Below are 21775 nucleotides of genomic sequence, written 5' to 3'. Positions count from 1 at the left end.
GACAAAGTCAAGGATCCGGCCAAGTTGGTTTGCTTCAAGTGCAAGGTTGAAGGGCATCATGTTAGATCATGCCCATTGAAGAAGAAGAAGCACTTGAGCGAGAAACAACAAGGGAAACGGCCACAAGGTCAAGGTCAAGCTCATGCTCGACCTCAAGTTGAAGATAGGCCACTTCCCAAGAAGAATCAAGATATTGTTCCCCAAGAGAAGAAATCAATAAAGAAGAGAAAGGGGAACACTTGCTACTTATGTCGTGAGAAGGGGCACTTTGCCTCTTCTTGCTTAGGTGGTACCTTATCTAACCCTATAATTGTTGATAATGATTATTCTCTAGGGAAGGATAAGGATGGCAATGTGTTTGCCAAGTTTGTTGGAACTCAAAGTGGTTTCAAGAAAAGAACCATTTGGGTTGCCAAGCCTATTGTGACTAACCTCTTAGGACCCAACTTGGTTGGGGACCAACAATCTCAAACTGATCAATAGATACAAGTGGAGGGCATTGGAGACTTTGCTACTTCATGAAGAATTAAGGGATCTTCATACATTATATTTTTACCAAGCCAAGTCGTATGGATTATCATCTATATCTTATATCCAATGTTCCTCTTTGCGGTAACTTATACTTCAACTTTTCATGTTTATTGTAAGTTACTTGCCCCTTTGCATGTTTGGTTTTGTACCAAATATGTGTATGTATGTGTTGTGTCTTACTTGCTTATCTTGTGTATTCAAGTATGTTTGTTTGACTCACCATATACTTGTGTATTGTTTTGAGCCTAATGCATCTTGATGATATCTTATTTGGCTCTCTTTGAAGTGATTAATGGAACATCCCATTTTGGGGGAGTGATATGCTTTGTGCATCTCTCTTTGTTTAAAATGTGTGTACATGGGTACCACCACTTAGTATTGATATTGCAAGATTATCTAGTCACTATGTGGTGTGTCATACTCATGATAAATTCAAATTCTAAATATCCATTAATCATCTCTAGTTGAATTTTAGTTGCCTCTTGATTAGAAGAAATGTTTTATCACATTATGGGGGAGTAATATGTTTTGTACATATCACAAGCCTAGAAAATGTGAACATATAAGGTTATGCCACTTAGAGTTGATTCTCTTAACTATCTTGTTCCTAGGTGGCATGTTTGCTCAAACAAGCTCCATTCCTAATAAAAATCTTTTATTACTCATCTTGTGGGTTCTTGTTTGAATAAGAAATTCTTTGTGTGGTTTTTCCTCAAATACATATCTCTATGTCTCATTTGGGACACCGCTTGCTTCAAGTTATTCTAATCATTGCCGTGCATGATTGTTTGACTAGTTGAAGTTATCAAGAATCTTCATCCGTGCATAGTTCTTAATTCTATATACTTATCCTATGCCTTTTATTGTGAAGTTGATCCTTACTATCATTGTCAATACTCCACCGGAAATTATTTCCAATATACTCATTGTCTTTGACAATTGATAACCTTGTATGTGGTTGAATTTTTGGATCATCTTCACCTTGGATTGTTTCTTACTTCCTTATTTTATTTCCAAGAAATCTTTGTTGCTCCCATATGTCTTCCTTGTCCCTTTTTGAAAAAACTTTTGATAAAACCCCTTGATTCATATCAAGTGGTTGTTTTGGAATACATACCTTTTCCTTACGGTACATTGTGCCATTGTGAAAAGTGTAGAGGGTTTGGTTTATTTGTTTGAACCTTGCTCTTTTTTGGAAGTTTTGCTATCTCATTCCTTCTTCTATGCTTTATTTGTTGAATGAGATAAATCTTTGAGCATGTTTGCTTTATTTCATCCTTTATGCTCAATGGTCTCTTCTTTGTTCACTTGTTGAACAAATCGTTTGTGATTTGCTTCTTAGATATAATTTGGACAACAAATTTGTTTTGTTACACCTCTATGCCTTATTTAATTCTTTTGGTGTTTTGTCCAAAGTATATCTTTCTTGGATCTTTAAAAGTTTTGGTGCATGCTTATATGTAATTTGTTTATACTTGTAGCATGCTTGCTTTCTTTTGATCCATTATGTAGGATATACTCCATCAAATCCTAAATGGCTAAGATGTGCATAAATTCAAATTTCATCTAAATATGCACATGTTTATATGGAGTGTGTCCTATATATTGTGGTTAGTCTAACCATGTTGGACCCAATAAGTTTGGGGACCAAGATGTACTTGAATGATGTTTTAGGTACATTGGAGATGCAATGGAGGCTTGTCTCGTCTATAAGGAAGGTGTTGTCACCATATGAGAATTGGAGTCAAGCTAGGATGATCGATGAACTCTTATCTACTACATCAAGCCATTGCTATCTCTTATTCATGCATTCTCATATAGCATCCAACCTCTTGTAGGTTGTATCTTGGCATGAAATTATTTATTTCGAAAATATTGCGGTTCTTGAAAAACCCTTTTAAAATAAAACTTCTTATTGAACATTTGAGTAATTTGAGAAGATGCATATGATAGGTTATATATATATATATATCATATTTTATGATTCACCTATCACAAATATGCCCTCTAGCAATTTATTGCATATTAATTCCTCAAAGAGCTCTTGTGTGCAATATTGATGAATTTGTGAAATAAATCCGTATTTGTGATACTTGTTGCCTTTCTCAAAACATTCCAACTAGCTTTACTTCCCTTATTGTTAGTTGTGATGTTTTTGAGATTTAACTTGGTTGAAGTTCATTCATATACCATAAGTGAAAATTGGAGCCATAGGCTATATATGCTTCTTAAGCAAACATCCTTTGGTATATTATATGACTTCATCTTGGATATCTTTTCTTATCTATTGTGTTAACCTCTTGTGTGTGCATGTTTCTTTATGGATCACTTTGTCCACTTTAGAAACTCATATACATAAGAGCGTTAATCCATCACCTTGCTATCCTTGTTCTTTGCCGACCATCTTTTACCCCTTTGTTTTTAGTGGGTTGGTAAAGAAGATTTATGAGTGCTTGGTTTATTTATTTTCTTCATGCACTCATATCTCGTAATTGTTGGACTAAAGTTGTTCTTGATAAGCATATTCTCTTTATCTTAGTTGTGTTCAAAATGATATATAGGGAGTAAGGATTCCATGTTTGTGCATATTGTATTCAAATGCAAACATTATAAATTGTGCACGAACCTTGGGGAGCCTTCTTATTTTATTTAGAGCACTATATATCTCTTATCATGATATCTTTGTTTGTCCAATTGGATCTTCGATTGCTTGCTTTATTTGTTGAAGCTCACTTCACCATGTTATCTTTATGCAATCTTTGATCCTCAATATAGTTTGCCTTCCTTCAAGTATTCGTCATTGGATATGTGCACTTGATTCCACTCAAATTATGAAAGGTGCACACTTTGGGGAGGAACTCACATTATATTGGCCTTCTAAAATTTTCACCCATTTTGACAATCGATGCCAATGGGGAAGAAGTTTAGAGGGTTTAAGGGAATGATTTTATACTTAAGTTTGGTTTGTGCTTAAGTGTTTTGTCCTCTCATGCATTCCATATTTATATGTCTTGCATGGTTGTATATATATAGTGGAAACTATCCCAAAGGTTAATCTTGACAATATATGCAATGAATTCATGTTCATCACACGTGCATACATTGTGGGGGAGTTTTTCTATATATATTGGTTCTACTCACATCTCTCGCATTTGTTGTAGTTGTGTGAGTAGAGCCGGTTTTGATATGGGCTAGTAGCTTTGTGTTACTTGACCATATCAAATACAACCTCTTGTATACAACTTATTCTCGGATAAGTTGAGTACTTGTTACTAATATTCATTATATAAACCCTCTTATTGTGGTTGTCATCAATTACCAAAATGGGGGAGATTGTAAGGGTACATTGCCCCTATGTGTGGTTTTGGTAATTAATGACAACCCCTATGGACTAATGTTTTCATTGAGTTTATATGTAGGTATATTCCATAGGTTCTACTTGTATTCCATGTGTTGGATTCAAGTATGGATGCCATGTAAATAAAGATACATCTTGTGTGTTGGCATCAAGATCATCGATTTGAAGACATATATGTGATATGATCAAGAAGAAGAAATGAAGATGGAGTTATTATGTGGAACTCAATATTAGCCATGCTCTATCTTAAGTGAGTATGAGAAGATACAAGGTTGAGTTGGGCAAGTTCAAGATGAGCATCTTGAGTGGATCACACGCTTGAAGCTTGCCGTCCATTTGGTCATAATGGACATGTGAAGATGTGCATCAATGAAGCTTTCCCATCGTAGTGTATGGGGGAGCATTTGTGAGTCTTCACTAAGCAACATTGATCAAGTGAGGCATTCCGGCTTGAGTGAAGCTTGAAGAGTTATCATCAAGATCGAGCGGGATGCGCAAGGCAAAGTTATGGCCTTGCTAGGTTTTCCTTTTACCGGCTCAAGGTGGATGTTGGGAGACCGGATTATAGGATAGATAGCCACACTATTAAGAGGGGCTTTCGGTTGAGTAACTTGATCACATCGTCTTAGAGAGCTCAATCCTTTGCATACTTTGCATATCCTTATTGCTTCTTGATGTTTCTCTGTGTGAGGTTCTTGAGCTTGTTGCTAGCTTTACAACAAGCCCAAGTTCATCGAAAACGGAGTTCGCATGTGATACGTCTCCGACGTATCGATAATTTCTTATGTTCCATGCCACATTATTGATGATATCTACATGTTTTATGCACATTATATGTCATATTTATGCGTTTTCCGGAACTAACCTATTGACGAGATGCCGAAGGGCCGCTTCTGTTTTCTGCTGTTTTTGGTTCCGAAATCCTAGTAAAGAAATATTCTCGGAATTGGACGAAATCAAGACCCAGAGTCCCTATTTTTCCCGGAGCCTTCCGGAACACCCGAGAGCCGCCGGAGGGAAGCCCCGGGGGCCCCACACCACACCGCGGCGCGGCCGGAGGGGGGCCGCGCCGCCCTATGGTGTGGGCCCCCGGGCCCCCTCCGAGGCTGCCCTTCCGCCTATTTAAAGCCTCCGTCGCGAAAACCACGATGCGAAGAACCACGATACGGAAAACCTTCCGAGCCACCGCCATCGCGAAGCCAAGATCCGGGGGACAGGAGTCTCCGTTCCGGCACCGCCGCGAGCGGGGAAGTGCCCCCGGAAGGCTTCTCCATCGACACCGCTGCCATCTCCACCGCCATCTTCATCACCGCTGCTGCTCCCATGAGGAGGGAGTAGTTCTCCATCGAGGCTCGGGGCTGTACCGGTAGCTATGTGGTTCATCTCTCTCCTATGTACTTCAATACAATAATCTCATGAGCTGCCTTACATGATTGAGATTCATATGATGATGCTTGTAATCTAGATGTCACTATGCTAGTCAAGTGAGTTTTACTCATGTGATCTCCGGAGACTCCTTGTCCCACGTGTGTAAAGGTGACAGTGTGTGCACCGTGTGGGTCTCTTAGGCTATATTTCACAGAATACTTATTCACTGTTATGAATGGCATAGTGAAGTGCTTATTTATATCTCTTTACGATTGCAATGTATTTTGTATCACAATTTATCTATGTGCTACTCTAGCAATGTTATTAAAGTAGTTTTATTCCTCCTGCACGGTGTAATGGTGACAGTGTGTGCATCCGTGTTAGTACTTGGTTCATGCTATGATTATGATCTCTTGTAGATTATGAAGTTAACTATTGCTATGATAGTATTGATGTGTATTATTCCTCCTACATAGCATTAAGGTGACAGTGTGCATGCTATGTTAGTACTTGGTTTAGTCGAATTGATCTTTCATGCACTCTAAGGTTACTTAAATATGAACATTGAATTGTGGAGCTTGTTAACTCCGGCATTGAGGGTTCGTGTAATCCTACGCAATGTGTTCATCATCCAACAAGAGTGTAGAGTATGCATTTATCTATTCCGTTATGTGATCAAAGTTGAGAGTGTCCACTAGTGAAAGTCTAATCCCTAGGCCTTGTTCCTAAATATCGCTATCGCTGCTTGTTTATTGTTCTGCTGCGTTACTACCGCTGCGTTACTATCGCTTGTTTATCGTCACGGGCAAAACACTTTTCCGGTGCCGTTGCCACTGCTCATACTTATTTATACCACCTGTATTTCACTATCTCTTCGCCGAACTAGTGCACCTATTAGGTGTGTTGGGGACACAAGAGACTTCTTGCTTTGTGGTTGCAGGGGTTGCATGAGAGGGATATCTTTGACCTCTTCCTCCCTGAGATCGATAAACCTTGGGTGATCCACTTAAGGGAAACTTGCTGCTGTTCTACAAACCTCTGCTCTTGGAGGCCCAACACTGTCTACAAGAATAGAAGCTCCCGTAGACATCAGCATGCATCTTCTATTGCGTTTTCGAGGTTGGGTGATTTTACCGGTTATTCATGATATAAGGTTCTACCTTTTATATTCATGATAAATTTCCCTTCTACAGATTCTTGAGTTTGCACTTTCTATAGGATAGCATTTGTTGTTATCTTCCAAACGAAATTAGTTTCATTCGAATCGGAGTTCGGGAGCACTAGTTATTAAAGGAAAAGGAAAAAGGAAGAAAAAGAAAGGGCAGCCGGCTGGGCGACCGGTCAGCCGGGCCGCACGCCGGCCCACCCGGTCCGCACCGGGCGCAAACCGGACCGGGCGCCAACCGGGCCAGGCGCCGCCCCCCATCTCCCTAGCCCGGCTCCCTCTCCGGCCCGACCGGGCGCTCCACCGGGCCACCTCACCGTCCGGATGGCCCACGCGGCCCGGCGCCCCCGCGCGGCCTGGGCGATTCGCTGCCCTGTGCGGCGCGCCGCCTTGCCCGGTTGCTGGGCTGGCCCGACCGGATCCCCTGCTGGGCTCCTCAGCGCCTGGGCCGGTCGGCCGGCCTGGCAGCCGGCTGGGCAGTTTTTTTCTGCCCGTTTTTCTTGCCTTTCTCTTGTCTTTTTCCCCCCAACGGTTTTATTTGCTCCTAGCTATAAATAGACCTTTCTTCCACTTTGAGCAAGATAGTTCTTCCTATTCTCTCACCTCCATTGTTCCATTTTGAAGAACTTGCTCTCCCCTTTGATTCCTCTAACCATTCTTGCTCATTCTTGAGGATTTGAGAGAGGAGATCTAGATCTACACTTCCACCAAACCATTTCTTCTCTAAGTGAGGGAATCTTTTGGGATCTAGATCTTGGAGTCTTTGGTTGACTTTCCCCTTTGTTCTTCCTCTCCAATCTCATCCTAGCATTCGTTGCTTTGGTGGGATTTGAGTGTGAAAGACTTGGACACCTCTAGTGTTCTTGTTTTGCATCATTGCATAGTGTTGAGCTCTCTACCACGATTAGTTCGAGTGAGAGACCGTGAGCTTGTTACTCTTGGAGGGAGACCTCCTAGTTGGCTTGGTGATTGGTGCTCCGGTGATCTCTTCAAGAAGATTGTGAAGAGGCCCGGGCTTCTCCTTCGTGGAGCTTGTGAAGTGGTTGTGGAGCTTGCCATCTCCGGAGCGGAGGAAAAGCTAACCATAAGGAAAGGGCCATTATCCTTCGTGGGCGTGGTTCGGAGAATAGGGTGAGCCTTCGTGGTGCGGGGAATTCTTCGTGGGACCTTCACCCCTCCAAACGTGACGTACCTTCTTGCAAAGGAAGGGAACACGGGAATACATCCTCGTCTCCGCGTGCCTCGGTTATTTCTATATCCGAGCTCTCTTTCCTTGTGATAGCCATCGTCCTTGAAGTTCATATATCTTGCTATCACTTGTGCTACATATATCTTGTGCCTATCTTGCTTAACTCTAGTTGCTATTGTTACACTTAGTTGAGCTTAGCATACTTAGGGTTTGTGCTTGTAAACTAAACGTTAGTTTAATTCCGCATTATTACAAGACAAATCCGTAAGAGTTTTTAATTGCCTATTCACCCCCCCCCCTCTAGGCGACATCTCGATCTTTCACTATGTTACTCCCACTATGAGCAGTCTAAGTAATCTTATGGTAGCGAAAGAAGTAATTAGGATCTTAAAGACCAAAAATATGCATTAAGATTTGTGTAAACAAATAATTTTGGTTGTCATAATCATGTAGATCTTACATTGAAGCATGGTACGTCCATATTGTATCTATGCCTTTTGAACTTTAATGTATTGTTTTCATTATTATTTACCAAGATTCAATATATTTATGGAGACTAACATATTTTAACACTCGTAAAAGTGCAAAAGTATTGTTCTACTCTTTCATGTCTAGGAGTTTCATGGATATTGGATGAATCGCTAGTAAACTTCAAGTTTGAACTCAGAATTTGATCAAAATATGGCCATCCAGGATCAATTCTTAGAGATTGCCAATGTGACTAGGGACTGATTGTGCAAGACGCCAAAATGTTTGAGTATGACATGGATGTGTTTATGTTCAAGGGCGATGAAAATGATCGGAGGGTCAACTTTGTATAGGGATTCGTAGCATAAAAAACAAAAAATGCATACCGCAAGAACGAATAACAAACCAAGATCTAATCTAGTAGATGGTAGCAACGAGGTGAAGATCAACATACCCTCGAAGATCGCTAAGCGTTAACGAGATAAATCTCGTGGTTGATGTAGTCGATCACTTGCCGCTTTCAAAAGTGCGTAGAAGATCTTGACGGTGCCACAATCGGGCATCACCTTCACACTTGGCCACACGTACGGTGTTGATGACGACACCCTTCTACCCGTTCCAGCGGGCAGCTGATGTAGTAGATCCTCCTCGGAATTCCGCCAGCATGACGGCGTGGTGAAGGTGGTGGTGGAGATCTCTGGCAGGGCTTCGTCGTATGCAGTGCGGGAGAGAGGGAGGAGGGAGTAGCTAGGGTTTGGGAGAGGGGGGCACTTGGGCGCCGGCCTTGGGTGCCCTTGGGCGCCGGCCTTGGGTGCCCTTGGTGGTGCGGCTGGCTTGGTGTGGCCAACCCCCTCTCCTCCTCTTTATATAGGTGGAACCTCTAGGGTTACCCCAAAACCTCTTTGAAGTCCAACTCCCAAACTTACCAAAAATGGAAACCTAGAGGGAAAGGGATTTCTCCCTTTCCTTCTTCTTTGGCCGGCCAACATGGTGGAGTCCACCATGGACTCCACCTTTCCACTTGGTGGGTTGGCTAGGGTTGGTGGAGTCCCTCCGGGACTCTACCTACCATAGTGATTTATTCCGGATGATTCTGGAACCTTCTACAACCTTTAATAAATTCACCGGACCATTCCCAAACTTGGAATGTGACTTACTATATATGAATCTTATTCTCCGGACCATTTCGGAACTCCTCGTGATGTCCTGGATCCCATCCGAGACTCCGAATACTATTCGAACTCCATTCCATATTCCATATCTACTTAAAACGACATTGAACCTTAAGTGTGTCACCCTACGGTTCGTGAACTATACAGACATGATCGAGACTTTTCTCTGATGAATAACTAATAGCGGGATCTGGAGATCCATAATAGCTCACACATATTTAAAGATGACTTCATGATCGAAAGAACCATTTACATACGATACCGATTCCCTTTGTCTCGCGATATTTTACTTATCCGAAGTTCGATCGTCGGTATCTCTATACCTAGTTCAACCTCGTTACCGATAAGTAATCTTTACTCGTTCCGTGATATGACATCCCTTGTGAGCCAGTCACATGCTTGCAAGCTAATTGGATGACATGCCACCGAGAGGGACTAGAGTATATCTATCCGTCATTTGAATGGACAAATCCCACTCTTGATCCACGTGCTTCAACCCTATACTTTCCGAACACTTAATGCCACCTTTATAACAACCCATTTAGGAAGTAGTGTTTGGTGTCATTAAAGCATCCATCCGGTGTTGGTGTCATTTCCGAACACTTTTATTTTTTATTATTGCCTCTTGAGCATATCTCCAACACTTTGTTGGTGGTTTCTAGATTCATTAAGGCCACTTTCAATCATATTATTTGTATGTGTTTGTACTTATGTGAAAAGTAGAAACCTATGCATTATGTTGACGAATCCATGTCTTCGCCATGGACGGGCTTGTCGGCAATTCACACCCTGTTTTGATTTCTTTTCAAAGAAAACTAAAAAAGGTTAAAATATCAAGGCCTTGGCATAGAGTCCTATTATGTGTACTAAGACTTGAATTTTGACAACTTAAAAAATTTCTTTAGAAATTAACTTATCATCTATGAACATTCATATATTTCAATCGAAATGACCAAAGTCATGCCTATTTCCATACCATAATTCATGGTAATTGATGTCTACGGGTGCTTCTATTCTTGTAGACAGTGTTGGGCCTCCAAGAGCAGAGGTTTGTAGAATAGCAGCAAGTTTCCCTTAAGTGGATCACCCAAGGTTTATCGAACTCGGGGAGGAAGAGGTCAAAGATATCCCTCTCATGCAACCACCGCAACCACAAAGCAAGAAGTCTCTTGTGTCCCCAACACACCTAATAGGTGCACTAGTTCGGCGAAGAGATAGTGAAATACAGGTGGTATAAATAAGTAGTAGCAACGGCACCGGAAAAGTGCTTTGCCCAGGACAGTAAACAAGCAGTAGTAACGCAGCAGTAGTAACGCAATAAAACAGTAAACAAGCAGCGATAACAGTATTTAGGAACAAGGCCTAGGGATTAGACTTTCACTAGTTGACACTCTCAACTTTGATCACATAACAGAATAGATAAATGCATAATCTACACTCTCTTGTTGGATGATGAACACCACTAATTGCGTAGGATTACACGAACCCTCAATGCCGGAGTTAACAAGCTCCACAATTCAATGTTCATATTTAAATAACCTTAGAGTGCATAACAGATCAACATAACTAAACCAAGTACTAACATAGCATGCACACTCGTCACCTTCACACTATGTAGGAGGAATAGATCACATCAATACCATCATAGCAATAGTTAACTTCATAATCTACAAGAGATCATAATCATAGCCTACGCCAAGTACTAACACGGATGCACACACCGTCACCATTACACCGTGCAGGAGGAATAAACTACTTTAATAACATCACTAGAGTAGCACACAGATAAATTGTGATACAAAACACATTGCAATCATAAAGAGATATAAATAAGCACTTCACTATGCCATTCATAACAGTGAATAAGTATTCCGTGAAATATAGCCTAAGAGACCCACACGGTGCACACACTGTCACCTTTACACACGTGGGACAAGGAGTCTCCTGGAGATCACATAAGTAAAACCCACTTGACTAGCATAATGACATCTAGATTACAAGCATCATCATATGAATCTCAATCATGTAAGGCAGCTCATGAGATTATTGTATTGAAGTACATAGGAGAGAGATGAACCACATAGCTACCGGTACAGCCCCGAGCCTCGATGGAGAACTACTCCCTCCTCATGGGAGACAGCAGCGTTGATGAAGATGGCGGTGGTGTAGATGGAGGAGCCTTCCGGGGGCACTTCCCCGTCCCGGCAGCGTGCCGGAATAGAGACTCCTGTCCCCCAGATCTTGGCTTCGCGATGGCGGCGGCTCTGGAAGGTTTCTCGTACCGTGGCTTTTCCGTATCGAGGTTTTAGGTCAGGGACCTTTAAATAGGCGAAGAGGCGGAGTCGGAGGGGCGAAGAGGCGGTGACACAATAGGGGCGCGGGCCCCCTTGGCCGCGCCGGGTCATGTGTGGTGGGCCCGTGGCCCCCTCCGGCGACTCTCGGGTGTTCTAGAAGCTTCGTGGAAAAATAGGATGCTCGGGCCTTGATTTCGTCCGATTCCGAGAATATTTCCTTACTAGGATTTCTGGAACCAAAAACAGCAGAAAACAGGAACAGGCCCTTCGGCATCTCGTCAATAGGTTAGTTCCGGAAAACGCATAATAATGACATAAAGTATGCATAAAATATGTAGATATCATCAATAATGTGGCATGGAACATAAGAAATTATCGATACGTCGGAGACGTATCAGCATCCCCAAGCTTAGTTCCTGCTCGTCCCGAGCAGGTAAACGATAACAAAGATAATTTCCGGAGTGACATGCCATCATAACCTTGATCATACTATTGTAAACATATGTAATGAATGCAGCGATCAAAACAATGGTAATGACATGAGTAAACAACTGAATCATAAAGCAAAGACTTTTCATGAATAGTACTTAAAGACAAGCATCAATAAGTCTTGCATAAGAGTTAACTCATAAAGCAATAAATTAAAGTAAAGGTATTGAAGCAACACAAAAGGAAGATTAATTTTCAGCGGTTGCTTTCAACTTATAACATGTATATCTCATGGATAATTGTCAACATAGAGTAATATAACAAGTGCAATATGCAAGTATGTAGGAATCAATGCACAGTTCACACAAGTGTTTGCTTCTTTAGGTGGAGAGAGATAGGTGAACTGACTCAACATAAAAGTAAAAGAAAGGCCTTCAAAGAGGAAAGCATCGATTGCTATATTTGTGCTAGAGCTTTTATTTTGAAAACATGAAACAATTTTGTCAACGGTAGTAATAAAGCATATGTATTATGTAAATTATATCTTACAAGTTGCAAGCCTCATGCATAGTATACTAATAGTGCCCGCACCTTGTCCTAATTAGCTTGGACTACTGGATCATCGCAATACACATGTTTTAACCAAGTGTCACAAAGGGGTACCTCCATGCCGCCTGTACAAAGGTCTAAGGAGAAAGCTCGCATTTTGGATTTCTCGCTTTTGATTATTCTCAACTTAGACATCCATACCGGGACAACATAGACAACAGATAATGGACTCCTCTTTAATGCATAAGAATTTAGCAACAATTAGTATTCTCATATGAGATTGAGGATATATGTCCAAAACTGAAACTTCCACCATGATTCATGGCTTTAGTTAGCGGCCCAATGTTCTTCTCTAAGAATATGCATGCTCCAACCATTAAGGTGGTAGATCTCTCTTACTTCAGACAAGACGGACATGCATAGCAACTCACATGATATTCAACAAAGAGTAGTTGATGGCGTCCCCGAAACATGGTTATCGCACAACAAGCAACTTAATAAGAGATAAAGTGCATAAGTACATATTCAATACCACAATAGTTTTTAAGCTATTTGTCCCATGAGCTATATATTGCAAAGGTAAAGAATGGAAATTTTAAAGGTAGCACTCAAGCAATTTACTTTGGAATGGCGGAGAAATACCATGTAGTAGGTAGGTATGGTGGACACAAATGGCATAGTGGTTGGCTCAAGGATTTTGGATGCATGAGAAGTATTCCCTCTCGATACAAGTTTTAGGCTAGCAAGGTTATTTGAAACAAACACAAGGATGAACCGGTGCAGCAAAACTCACATAAAAGACACATTGTAAACATTATAAGACTCTACACCGTCTTCCTTGTTGTTCAAAACTCAATACTAGAAATTATCTAGACTTTAGAGAGACCAAATATGCAAACCAAATTTAGCAAGCTCTAGGTGTTTCTTCATTAATGGGTGCAAAGTATATGATGCAAGAGCTTAAACATGAGCACAACAATTGCCAAGTATCAAATTATCCAAGACATTTTACCAATTACTACATGTAGCATTTTCCGTTTCCAACCATATAACAATGAACGAAGCAGTTTCAACCTTCGCCATGAACATTATGAGCTAAGAACACATGTGTTCATATGAACCAGCGGAGCGTGTCTCTCTCCCACACAAGCATTTATTCAGAGAATGAAAATAACAAAACGAAAATAAAAGCAAACAGACGCTCCAAGTAAAGTACATAAGATGTGACCGAATAAAAATATAGTTTCAAGAGAAGGAACCTGATAATTTGTCGATGAAGAAGGGGATGCCTTGGGCATCCCCAAGCTTAGACGCTTGAGTCTTCTTGAAATATGCAGGGGTGAACCACCGGGGCATCCCCAAGCTTAGACTTTTCACTTTTCTTGATCATAGTATATCATCCTCCTCTCTTGACCCTTGAAAACTTCCTCCACACCAAACTCGAAACAAACTCATTAGAGGGTTAGTGCATAATCAAAAACTCACATGTTCAGAGGTGACACAATTATTCTTAACACTTCTGGACATTGCTCAAAGCTACTGGAAGTTAATGGAACAAAGAAATCCATCCAACATAGCAAAAGAAGCAATGCGAAATAAAAGGCAGAATTTGTCAAAATAGAACAGTCCGTAAAGACGAATTTTATTGAGGCACCAGACTTGCTCAAATGAAAATGCTCAAATTGAATGAAAGTTGCGTACATATCTGAGGATCACGCACGTAAATTGGCATAATTTTCTGAGCTACCTACAGAGAGGCAGGTCGGAATTCGTGACAGCAAAGAAGTCTGTTACTGCGCAGCAATCCAAATCTAGTATCAACCTTACTATCAAAGACTTTACTTGGCACAACAAGGCACAAAACTAAGATAAGGAGAGGTTGCTACAGTAGTAACAACTTCCAAGATACAAATATAAAATAGAGGTACTGTAGCAAAATAAACACATGGGTTATCTCCCAAGAAGTTCTTTCTTTATAGCCATTAAGATGGGCTCAGCAGTTTTTATGATGTACTCGCAAGAAAAATAGAGTATGAAGCAAAAGAGAGCATCAAGAGGAAAATTCAAAACAAATTTAAGTCTAACATGCTTCCTATGCATAGGAGTTTTGTAAATAAACAAGTTCATGAAGAGCAAAGTAACAAGCATAGAAAGAGAGAACAAGTGTAGCTTCAAAAATTTCAGCACGTAGAGAGGCATTTTAGTAACATGAAAACTTCTACAACCATATTTTCCTCTCTCATAATAACTTTCAGTAGCAACATGAGCAAACTCAACAATATAACTATCACATAAAGCATTCTTATCATGAGTCTCATGCATAAATTTTTTACTCTCCACATATGCATAATCAATTTTATTAGTTGTAGTGGGAGCAAATTCAACAAAGTAGCTATCATTATTATTCTCATCATCAAATATAGGAGGCATATTGTAATCATAATCAAATTTATCCTCCACAACAGGCGGTAACAAAAGACTACTATCATTATAATCATCATATATGGGAGGCAAAGTATCATCAAAGTAAATTTTCTCCTCAATGCTTGGGGGACTAAAAATATCATGCTCATCAAAACCAGCTTCCCCAAGCTTAGAATTTTCCATATCATTAGCAACAATGGTGTTCAAAGCGTTCATACTAATATGTTCCATAGGTTTTTTTAATTTTCGCATCAAACCATCCATGTCTTAAATCAGGAAATAGAATAAGAAGCTCATTGTTGTCCATTATGCCTAACTAGTGTAAACAAGAAACAAAAAGATGCAATTGCAGGATCTAAAGGAAATAGCTTCGAGCACACACACAACGGCAACAGAAAAGTACTTTACCTAAGACCGGAGTATGAGTGCCTTTTACCTTTCCTCCCCGGCAACAGCGCCAGAAAATAGCTTGATGTCTACGGGTGCTTCTATTCTTGTAGACAGTGTTGGGCCTCCAAGAGCAGAGGTTTGTAGAACAGCAGCAAGTTTCCCTTAAGTGGATCACCCAAGGTTTATCGAACTCGGGGAGGAAGAGGTCAAAGATATCCCTCTCATGCAACCCCGCAACCACAAAGCAAGAAGTCTCTTGTGTCCCCAACACACCTAATAGGTGCACTAGTTCGGCGAAGAGATAGTGAAATACAGGTGGTATAAATAAGTAGTAGCAACGGCACCGGAAAAGTGCTTTGCCCAGGACAATAAACAAGCAGTAGTAACGCAGCAGTAGTAACGCGATAGAAACAAGTAAACAAGCAGCGATAGCAGTATTTAGGAACAAGGCCTAGGGATTAGACTTTCACTAGTGGACACTCTCAACTTTGATCACATAACAGAATAGATAAATGCATACTCTACACTCTCTTGTTGGATAATGAACACCACTAATTGCGTAGGATTACACGAACCCTCAATGCCGGAGTTAACAAGCTCCACAATTCAATGTTCATATTTAAATAACCTTAGAGTGCATAACAGATCAACATAACTAAACCAAGTACTAACATAGCATGCACACTGTCACTTTCACACTATGTAGGAGGAATAGATCACATCAATACCATCATAGCAATAGTTAACTTCATAATCTACAAGAGATCATAATCATAGCCTACGCCAAGTACTAACACGGATGCACACACTATCACCATTACACCGTGCAGGAGGAATAAACTACTTTAATAACATCACTAGAGTAGCACACAGATAAATTGTGATACAAAACACATTGCAATCATAAAGAGATATAAATAAGCACTTCACTATGCCATTCATAACGGTGAATAAGTATTCTGTGAAATATAGCCTAAGAGACCCACACGGTGCACACACTGTCACCTTTACACACGTGGGACAAGGAGTCTCCGGAGATCACATAAGTAAAACCCACTTGACTAGCATAATCACATTTAGATTACAAGCATCATCATATGAATCTCAATCATGTAAGGCAGCTCATGAGATTATTGTATTGAAGTACATAGGAGAGAGATGAACCACATAGCTACCGGTACAGCCCCGAGCCTCGATGGAGAACTACTCCCTCCTCATGGGAGACAGCAGCGTTGATGAAGATGGCGGTGGTGTCGATGGAGGAGCCTTCCGGGGCACTTCCCCGTCCCGGCGGCGTGCCGGAACGAGACTCCTGTCCCCCAGATCTTGGCTTCGCGATGGCGGCGGCTCTGGAAGGTTTCTCGTACCGTGGCTTTTCCGTATCGAGGTTTTAGGTCAGGGACCTTTAAATAGGCGAAGAGGCGGAGTCGGAGGGGCGACGAGGCGGTGACACAATAGGGGGGCGCGGGCCCCCCCTTGGCCACGCCAGGGTCATGTGTGGTGGGCGTGTGGCCCCCCTTTGGCGACTCTCGGGTGTTCTGGAAGCTTCGTGGAAAAATAGGATGCTGGGCCTTGATTTCGTCCGATTCCGAGAATATTTCCTTACTAGGATTTCTGGAACCAAAAACAGCAGAAAACAGGAACTGGCCCTTCGGCATCTCGTCAATAGGTTAGTTCCGGAAAACGCATAATAATGACATAAAGTATGCATAAAACATGTAGATATCATCAATAATGTGGCATGGAACATAAGAAATTATCGATACGTCGGAGACGTATCAGTAATGTGCTCTTTTTTTTCACAAACATGTGGCTTACCATACTAAAGAAAAGTTAAAAGAATATTTTCACTTTTGTGGAATAAATTTTTCCATTATCTAAATGCCTAAAATGTGATACCTTGTCATTTCTTATGCAAGTGCCAAATTTGAATGTTACAATTTTCACGCTAAGTAAACCATATTGGAGGCCTAATGTCTAGTAATTTTGATTTTTTTTCTATATTCCATTGATTAAATGATTTCCCAAACATTCCCCAAAAAACTCAAAACTAAACTACAAATGTGTGGTAGTATGTTCATAAAAAATGTCATATATCATTTTCACATACCCTAGTTCGAATCTATGCAATGTACCTAGGAGGTGTTGAAAATTTTAAGACTTTTACATGAAGTGGTATGTCGATAATTTGCACCTTGCTTTGAAAAAAAATCAAATAATATGAGAAAAAAAATCAAAGAATACTCGTGTTTGACAAGGAGTCCTATTATTTGTACTAGTTGCAAAGGGAAAATGATAAAATTAAATGTTCAATTTTTTCTGAAAAAACTTGCCTCGCAAATTAAGATGACTTATCATGAATGAACATTCATGGGTTTCAAGCCAAATGACCGAAGTCATGACATTTCTCAAACCATGTTTCGTTATAATCTTCCCATCATTGGCATGAACTTGGGTCTTACCATCCTAAACAAAATGCAAAAAAGTATTTTCACTTTTTGTGGATTTTTTTTTCATTTTCTAAATGCCTAAAGGAGGTGATTTGTGAAGCAAGTAGCACAAATAAGATGCAAATGGAACGTTAAATTTTCAAAAATGTAGACCAATTATTTTGGGCTTTCACCTAGGAGCTTGGAACAAGGGTCAGCATGAGTGAGCTCTACGGCATATCAAAGGAGTAGAGAGGCGGCCAAAGGGTGTCACGGCCATCATGGTCTGACTAGCTGACGAAGGGTTTCCCTCAGTCACAAGCCTACAACACAAGCATTCCCATCTTCTCCGGATCCGGTAACACAAACACTGGGAGCCAGCGTAGTGGAGTGAGCTGGAGGGAGGAGGGGAACTGGCGTTCCTATATGAAGGAGCGGGACATTGATAATTCCCTCCCACCACAACAAATGCCTATTGTCACCTTGCTGCCCACGTGTATGAGACAGCTGGCCAACACCGCATACGTCACCTGCCACAGATCGACTCCACCACTCCAACCAAGGCCGCCGCCCTGGAGTCCAAAATCCTCATCACGAGCCGCATCAATGAGATTCTTGCCGCCGCCTTCACCAATGACCACATGACGGTGGCCACCTCGAGCGGTGGCGAGGGGAGGTGAAGGGGTAGGGAGGGGTGGGCGGCAAAAACCCTAATCACCCAGAAGTTGCCATCGGGAGGACGACACAAGTGCCAAAGCTTTTTTTCAGCTCTCCAAAATGACCTCATTAATGTTAAATTTGAACCCCGAACAATATATGTTAAACCAAGGTGGTGCTTTCAAAACCAAGGCTTCTAGTTTTGTCTTTAAGTTCAACTTATTAAAATTTGATCAATTTTATAGGAAAACATAACAACAATTATGCGAGTAAATTAGTAGTATCACTAGATTCATCTCCAAATGTAGTTCCATGACATACCAATTTAATGTCATATATGCTGCTTTTTTTTTTTGGATTAGAGTATTTATGTTCGCCGCACATTGTTTGCAACTTTCCATTGACGAAGGACTCGACCGCTCTCGACGTCTGTCACATTATTCTTTTATACTAAAGACCAAATGACAAAATGGCCCAGCTTTATTAGAAACAATAAACTGTACATGCCCCTGCTAGCTTTACATGAGAGGCACGAAACAAGAAAACGGCAAAGGAAATCTTGGAGTTATCGAAGTACACTTCGTTAAGCGGACAGTTTATGTTGCGCATTGTACTTCACCACAGAAAAGGCGGCAAGAAAACATGATCGGGAAATTTGGCCCGGAAGAAGAGGTCTGCACAGGACAATCGACATGAACCTGCATCCTGCTGTTCTGCATTGCCTTCTGCATTGCAGGGTTTCATTCGTTTATCTGAACAAGATCGACGCCTATATAGTGTAATACTATTCTGCTGAGCAATTTTCTCGTGTCTTGTCCCCTTCATGTCACGCAAGGTCGTCTCCCTCGGCCCCCTCGGCCGCCTATATAAACCTCGCGAGCATCACTATTCGTTCAGTCCGATATTTCAGCGTCAGTAGCCACCACGACGCGGTCGTACGCTAGCTGCAAGTTTACACCACAGACCCTTGCGCGCGGTGCGTCCAGAGCTAGCTGCAAGTTACACAGACCAGCTCGCGGCGACCATGGAGTTCATCAGCGGCGAGGAGCTCGTGGTGATGCTGGCGCCGGTGGCCGTGTACTGGGTCTACTCGGGCATGTACGAGGCGCTAGGGAGCAGCAAGGCGCTGGACAAGTACAGGCTGCACTCGAGGAGGGACGAGGTGACCAAGAACATGGCGTCCAAGAAGGACGTGGTCAAGGGCGTGCTTCTGCAGCAGGCCATCCAGGCTGCCATCTCAGTCGCGGTGCTCAAGGTTAGGCTCTCTCGAGTATACGTCATCTGAGCTGCATCGCATACACACGCTTGACTATATGAGATTCTTAGGTAATTGACACCCTTGAGTTCGTGTCTTCATCTTCCTGTTTTGAACACGGTTTGGCCACTCCATACTTGCATCGAAATGTTCCGTCTATTTATCTGCCATCCCTTTGTATTGGTCTCTTGGAAGATTTATACTATCCTGCACCATTTGGCATAAACGCCCATTTCCGATGTAGCATCTAACATTCTAACTGATATACTTTTTGTAGTGCATGGTTTCATTGTAAGTCTAGCTACTTTCACGCGCTAGTTTTCTTGTGAAATTCTTGGGGAGACGAAATGGTTGAAATTTTCGAGGATGGGCGATGGAGAAGTGGATTTGGACGGGCTTGGCTAGCGGATGACAGGACAACAGTGAACAGTGTATGTAGGCTAGCTGACTGAATTCATATCGGAGCAGACATAGAAAAATGAAGGCACTCCGATTCTGAAACCAAATTAACACTCGCCGTAGTAAAGTAGTAGTACTACTTGTACCACCTCCGTTCAAGTCAGTATATTTCTAGTCACTTTTTTCTATACCACAGGTGACCGGGTTTTATTTTTCTCAATCCCAGTCACTTTTTCCTGGACCATCAGATCCTCATCCAACAGTGGAGAGGTTGTCTTCCTCCTCCCGACTCCTCGTTGGGGAGAGAGAGCAAGGAGCAGCAGGAACAGAGCAGGACCAAAATTGCCTGTAACTTGCTAAGATTTCGGCCGCCTGTGATATACTGAAAACAAGTTGAGCTTACGTGACTATCTGTAGGCCGTTATAACCGGTGATGACAACGATCAGCTTTCCGGTAAGCTCAACGATCAGCAACACTTTTCGCCTACAGATAGTCACGTAAGCTCAACTTGTTTTCACGTAAGCTCAACTTGTTTTCAGTATTCATGTTTCGCCTGCTCTGCTCAGCTAGCCCGATACCTGTTGAGGGATGATGTACTCGTAAAAACTTAAAAATTGCACAAAATTCTACACAAATAATGAAAGCTCCGCGCATTTACTCTGATAGCTTGCCGCCTACACATTGGCAGCCACATGTGTGATTGTGTGACTATTATGCATGCATGCACCACGCGGCCCCGATCAGCTTTTCTAACCGACCGACAGGTTCGTACGACACAAACCTGCATGTGCAGAACTGAATATAGGAGTTCCTGCATTTATGCGTACGGAACTCTTGTAGCCAGAGTTTGTATAATCTAATTGGTGTTCTTATCTATTCAGCTGACAGGCAGCGAGCAAGACGGCGGCATCGATGTCAAGTCGCCTTCGTTGTCGGCGGCAACGGCGTCGTTCCTGGACACGGTGGCCCGGTTCGCCGTGGCGATGGTCGTGCTGGACGCATGGCAGTACTTCATGCACCGGCTTATGCACTCGAGCCGGTACATGTACCGGCGGTTCCACTCGTGGCACCACCGCGTGGTTGCGCCCTACGCGTTCGCAGCGCAGTACAACCACCCGGTGGACGGCGTGCTGACGGAGACGTTGTCGGGCGCGGCAGCCTTCCTCGCCTCCGGGATGAGCCCGCGCACCGCCGCTGCCTTCTTCGTCTTCACCACCGTCAAGGGGATCGACGACCACTGCGGGGTGCTGGCCCCGTGGAACCCGCTACACGCCGTGTTCCGGCACAACAACACGGCGTACCACGACGTGCACCACCAGCTGGGCGGCGGGCGGCGCAACTTCTCGCAGCCCTTCTTCGTGGTCTGGGACTGCCTGCTGGGCACCTACGCGGAGTACACCGTGGAGGAGCGCCACGGCGGCGGGCTCCAGGTCAAGATCACCAAAGATCACGTCTAGTATACGTACACGTACGTAGTTGCACTACTTAATCTTACGTGCTACTGTGCTAGGGATGGTCCACCTGTTTGACATGTACTTTGCTTGGGTGTATGTCAATGTTGAATAGAGACATAGAAGTATGTATGCATCTGCCGGGCATGTGTAGAGTAATAGCGTGCGCTGGCGTGCGTACAGAAGGATAAATGTTGCAACTAGAGAATTGAAAGCAACTTGTGGCTAGGGCATGTATAACATGAG

At 42.3% G+C, this 21775-nt stretch overlaps 1 protein-coding gene across 1 annotated transcript; it reads left to right on the top strand.

The window, feature by feature from the left end:
* Positions 1 to 19350: 19350 nt before the first annotated feature.
* On the top strand, positions 19351 to 21535 carry LOC124663413 (sphinganine C4-monooxygenase 2-like). The gene is made up of 2 exons (XM_047201118.1): positions 19351 to 19678; positions 20960 to 21535. Exons 1-2 carry the CDS (start codon positions 19448 to 19450, stop codon positions 21533 to 21535), a joined length of 807 nt encoding a protein of 268 aa, XP_047057074.1. The 5' UTR covers positions 19351 to 19447.
* The last annotated feature ends 240 nt before the right edge of the window (positions 21536 to 21775 follow it).

Source organism: Lolium rigidum, chromosome 6, assembly GCF_022539505.1.
Source record: "Lolium rigidum isolate FL_2022 chromosome 6, APGP_CSIRO_Lrig_0.1, whole genome shotgun sequence".
Classification (NCBI taxonomy): Eukaryota; Viridiplantae; Streptophyta; class Magnoliopsida; order Poales; family Poaceae; genus Lolium; species Lolium rigidum.
Note: the sequence above shows the minus strand (reverse complement) of the source record. Positions and strands in the feature narration are given on the sequence as shown.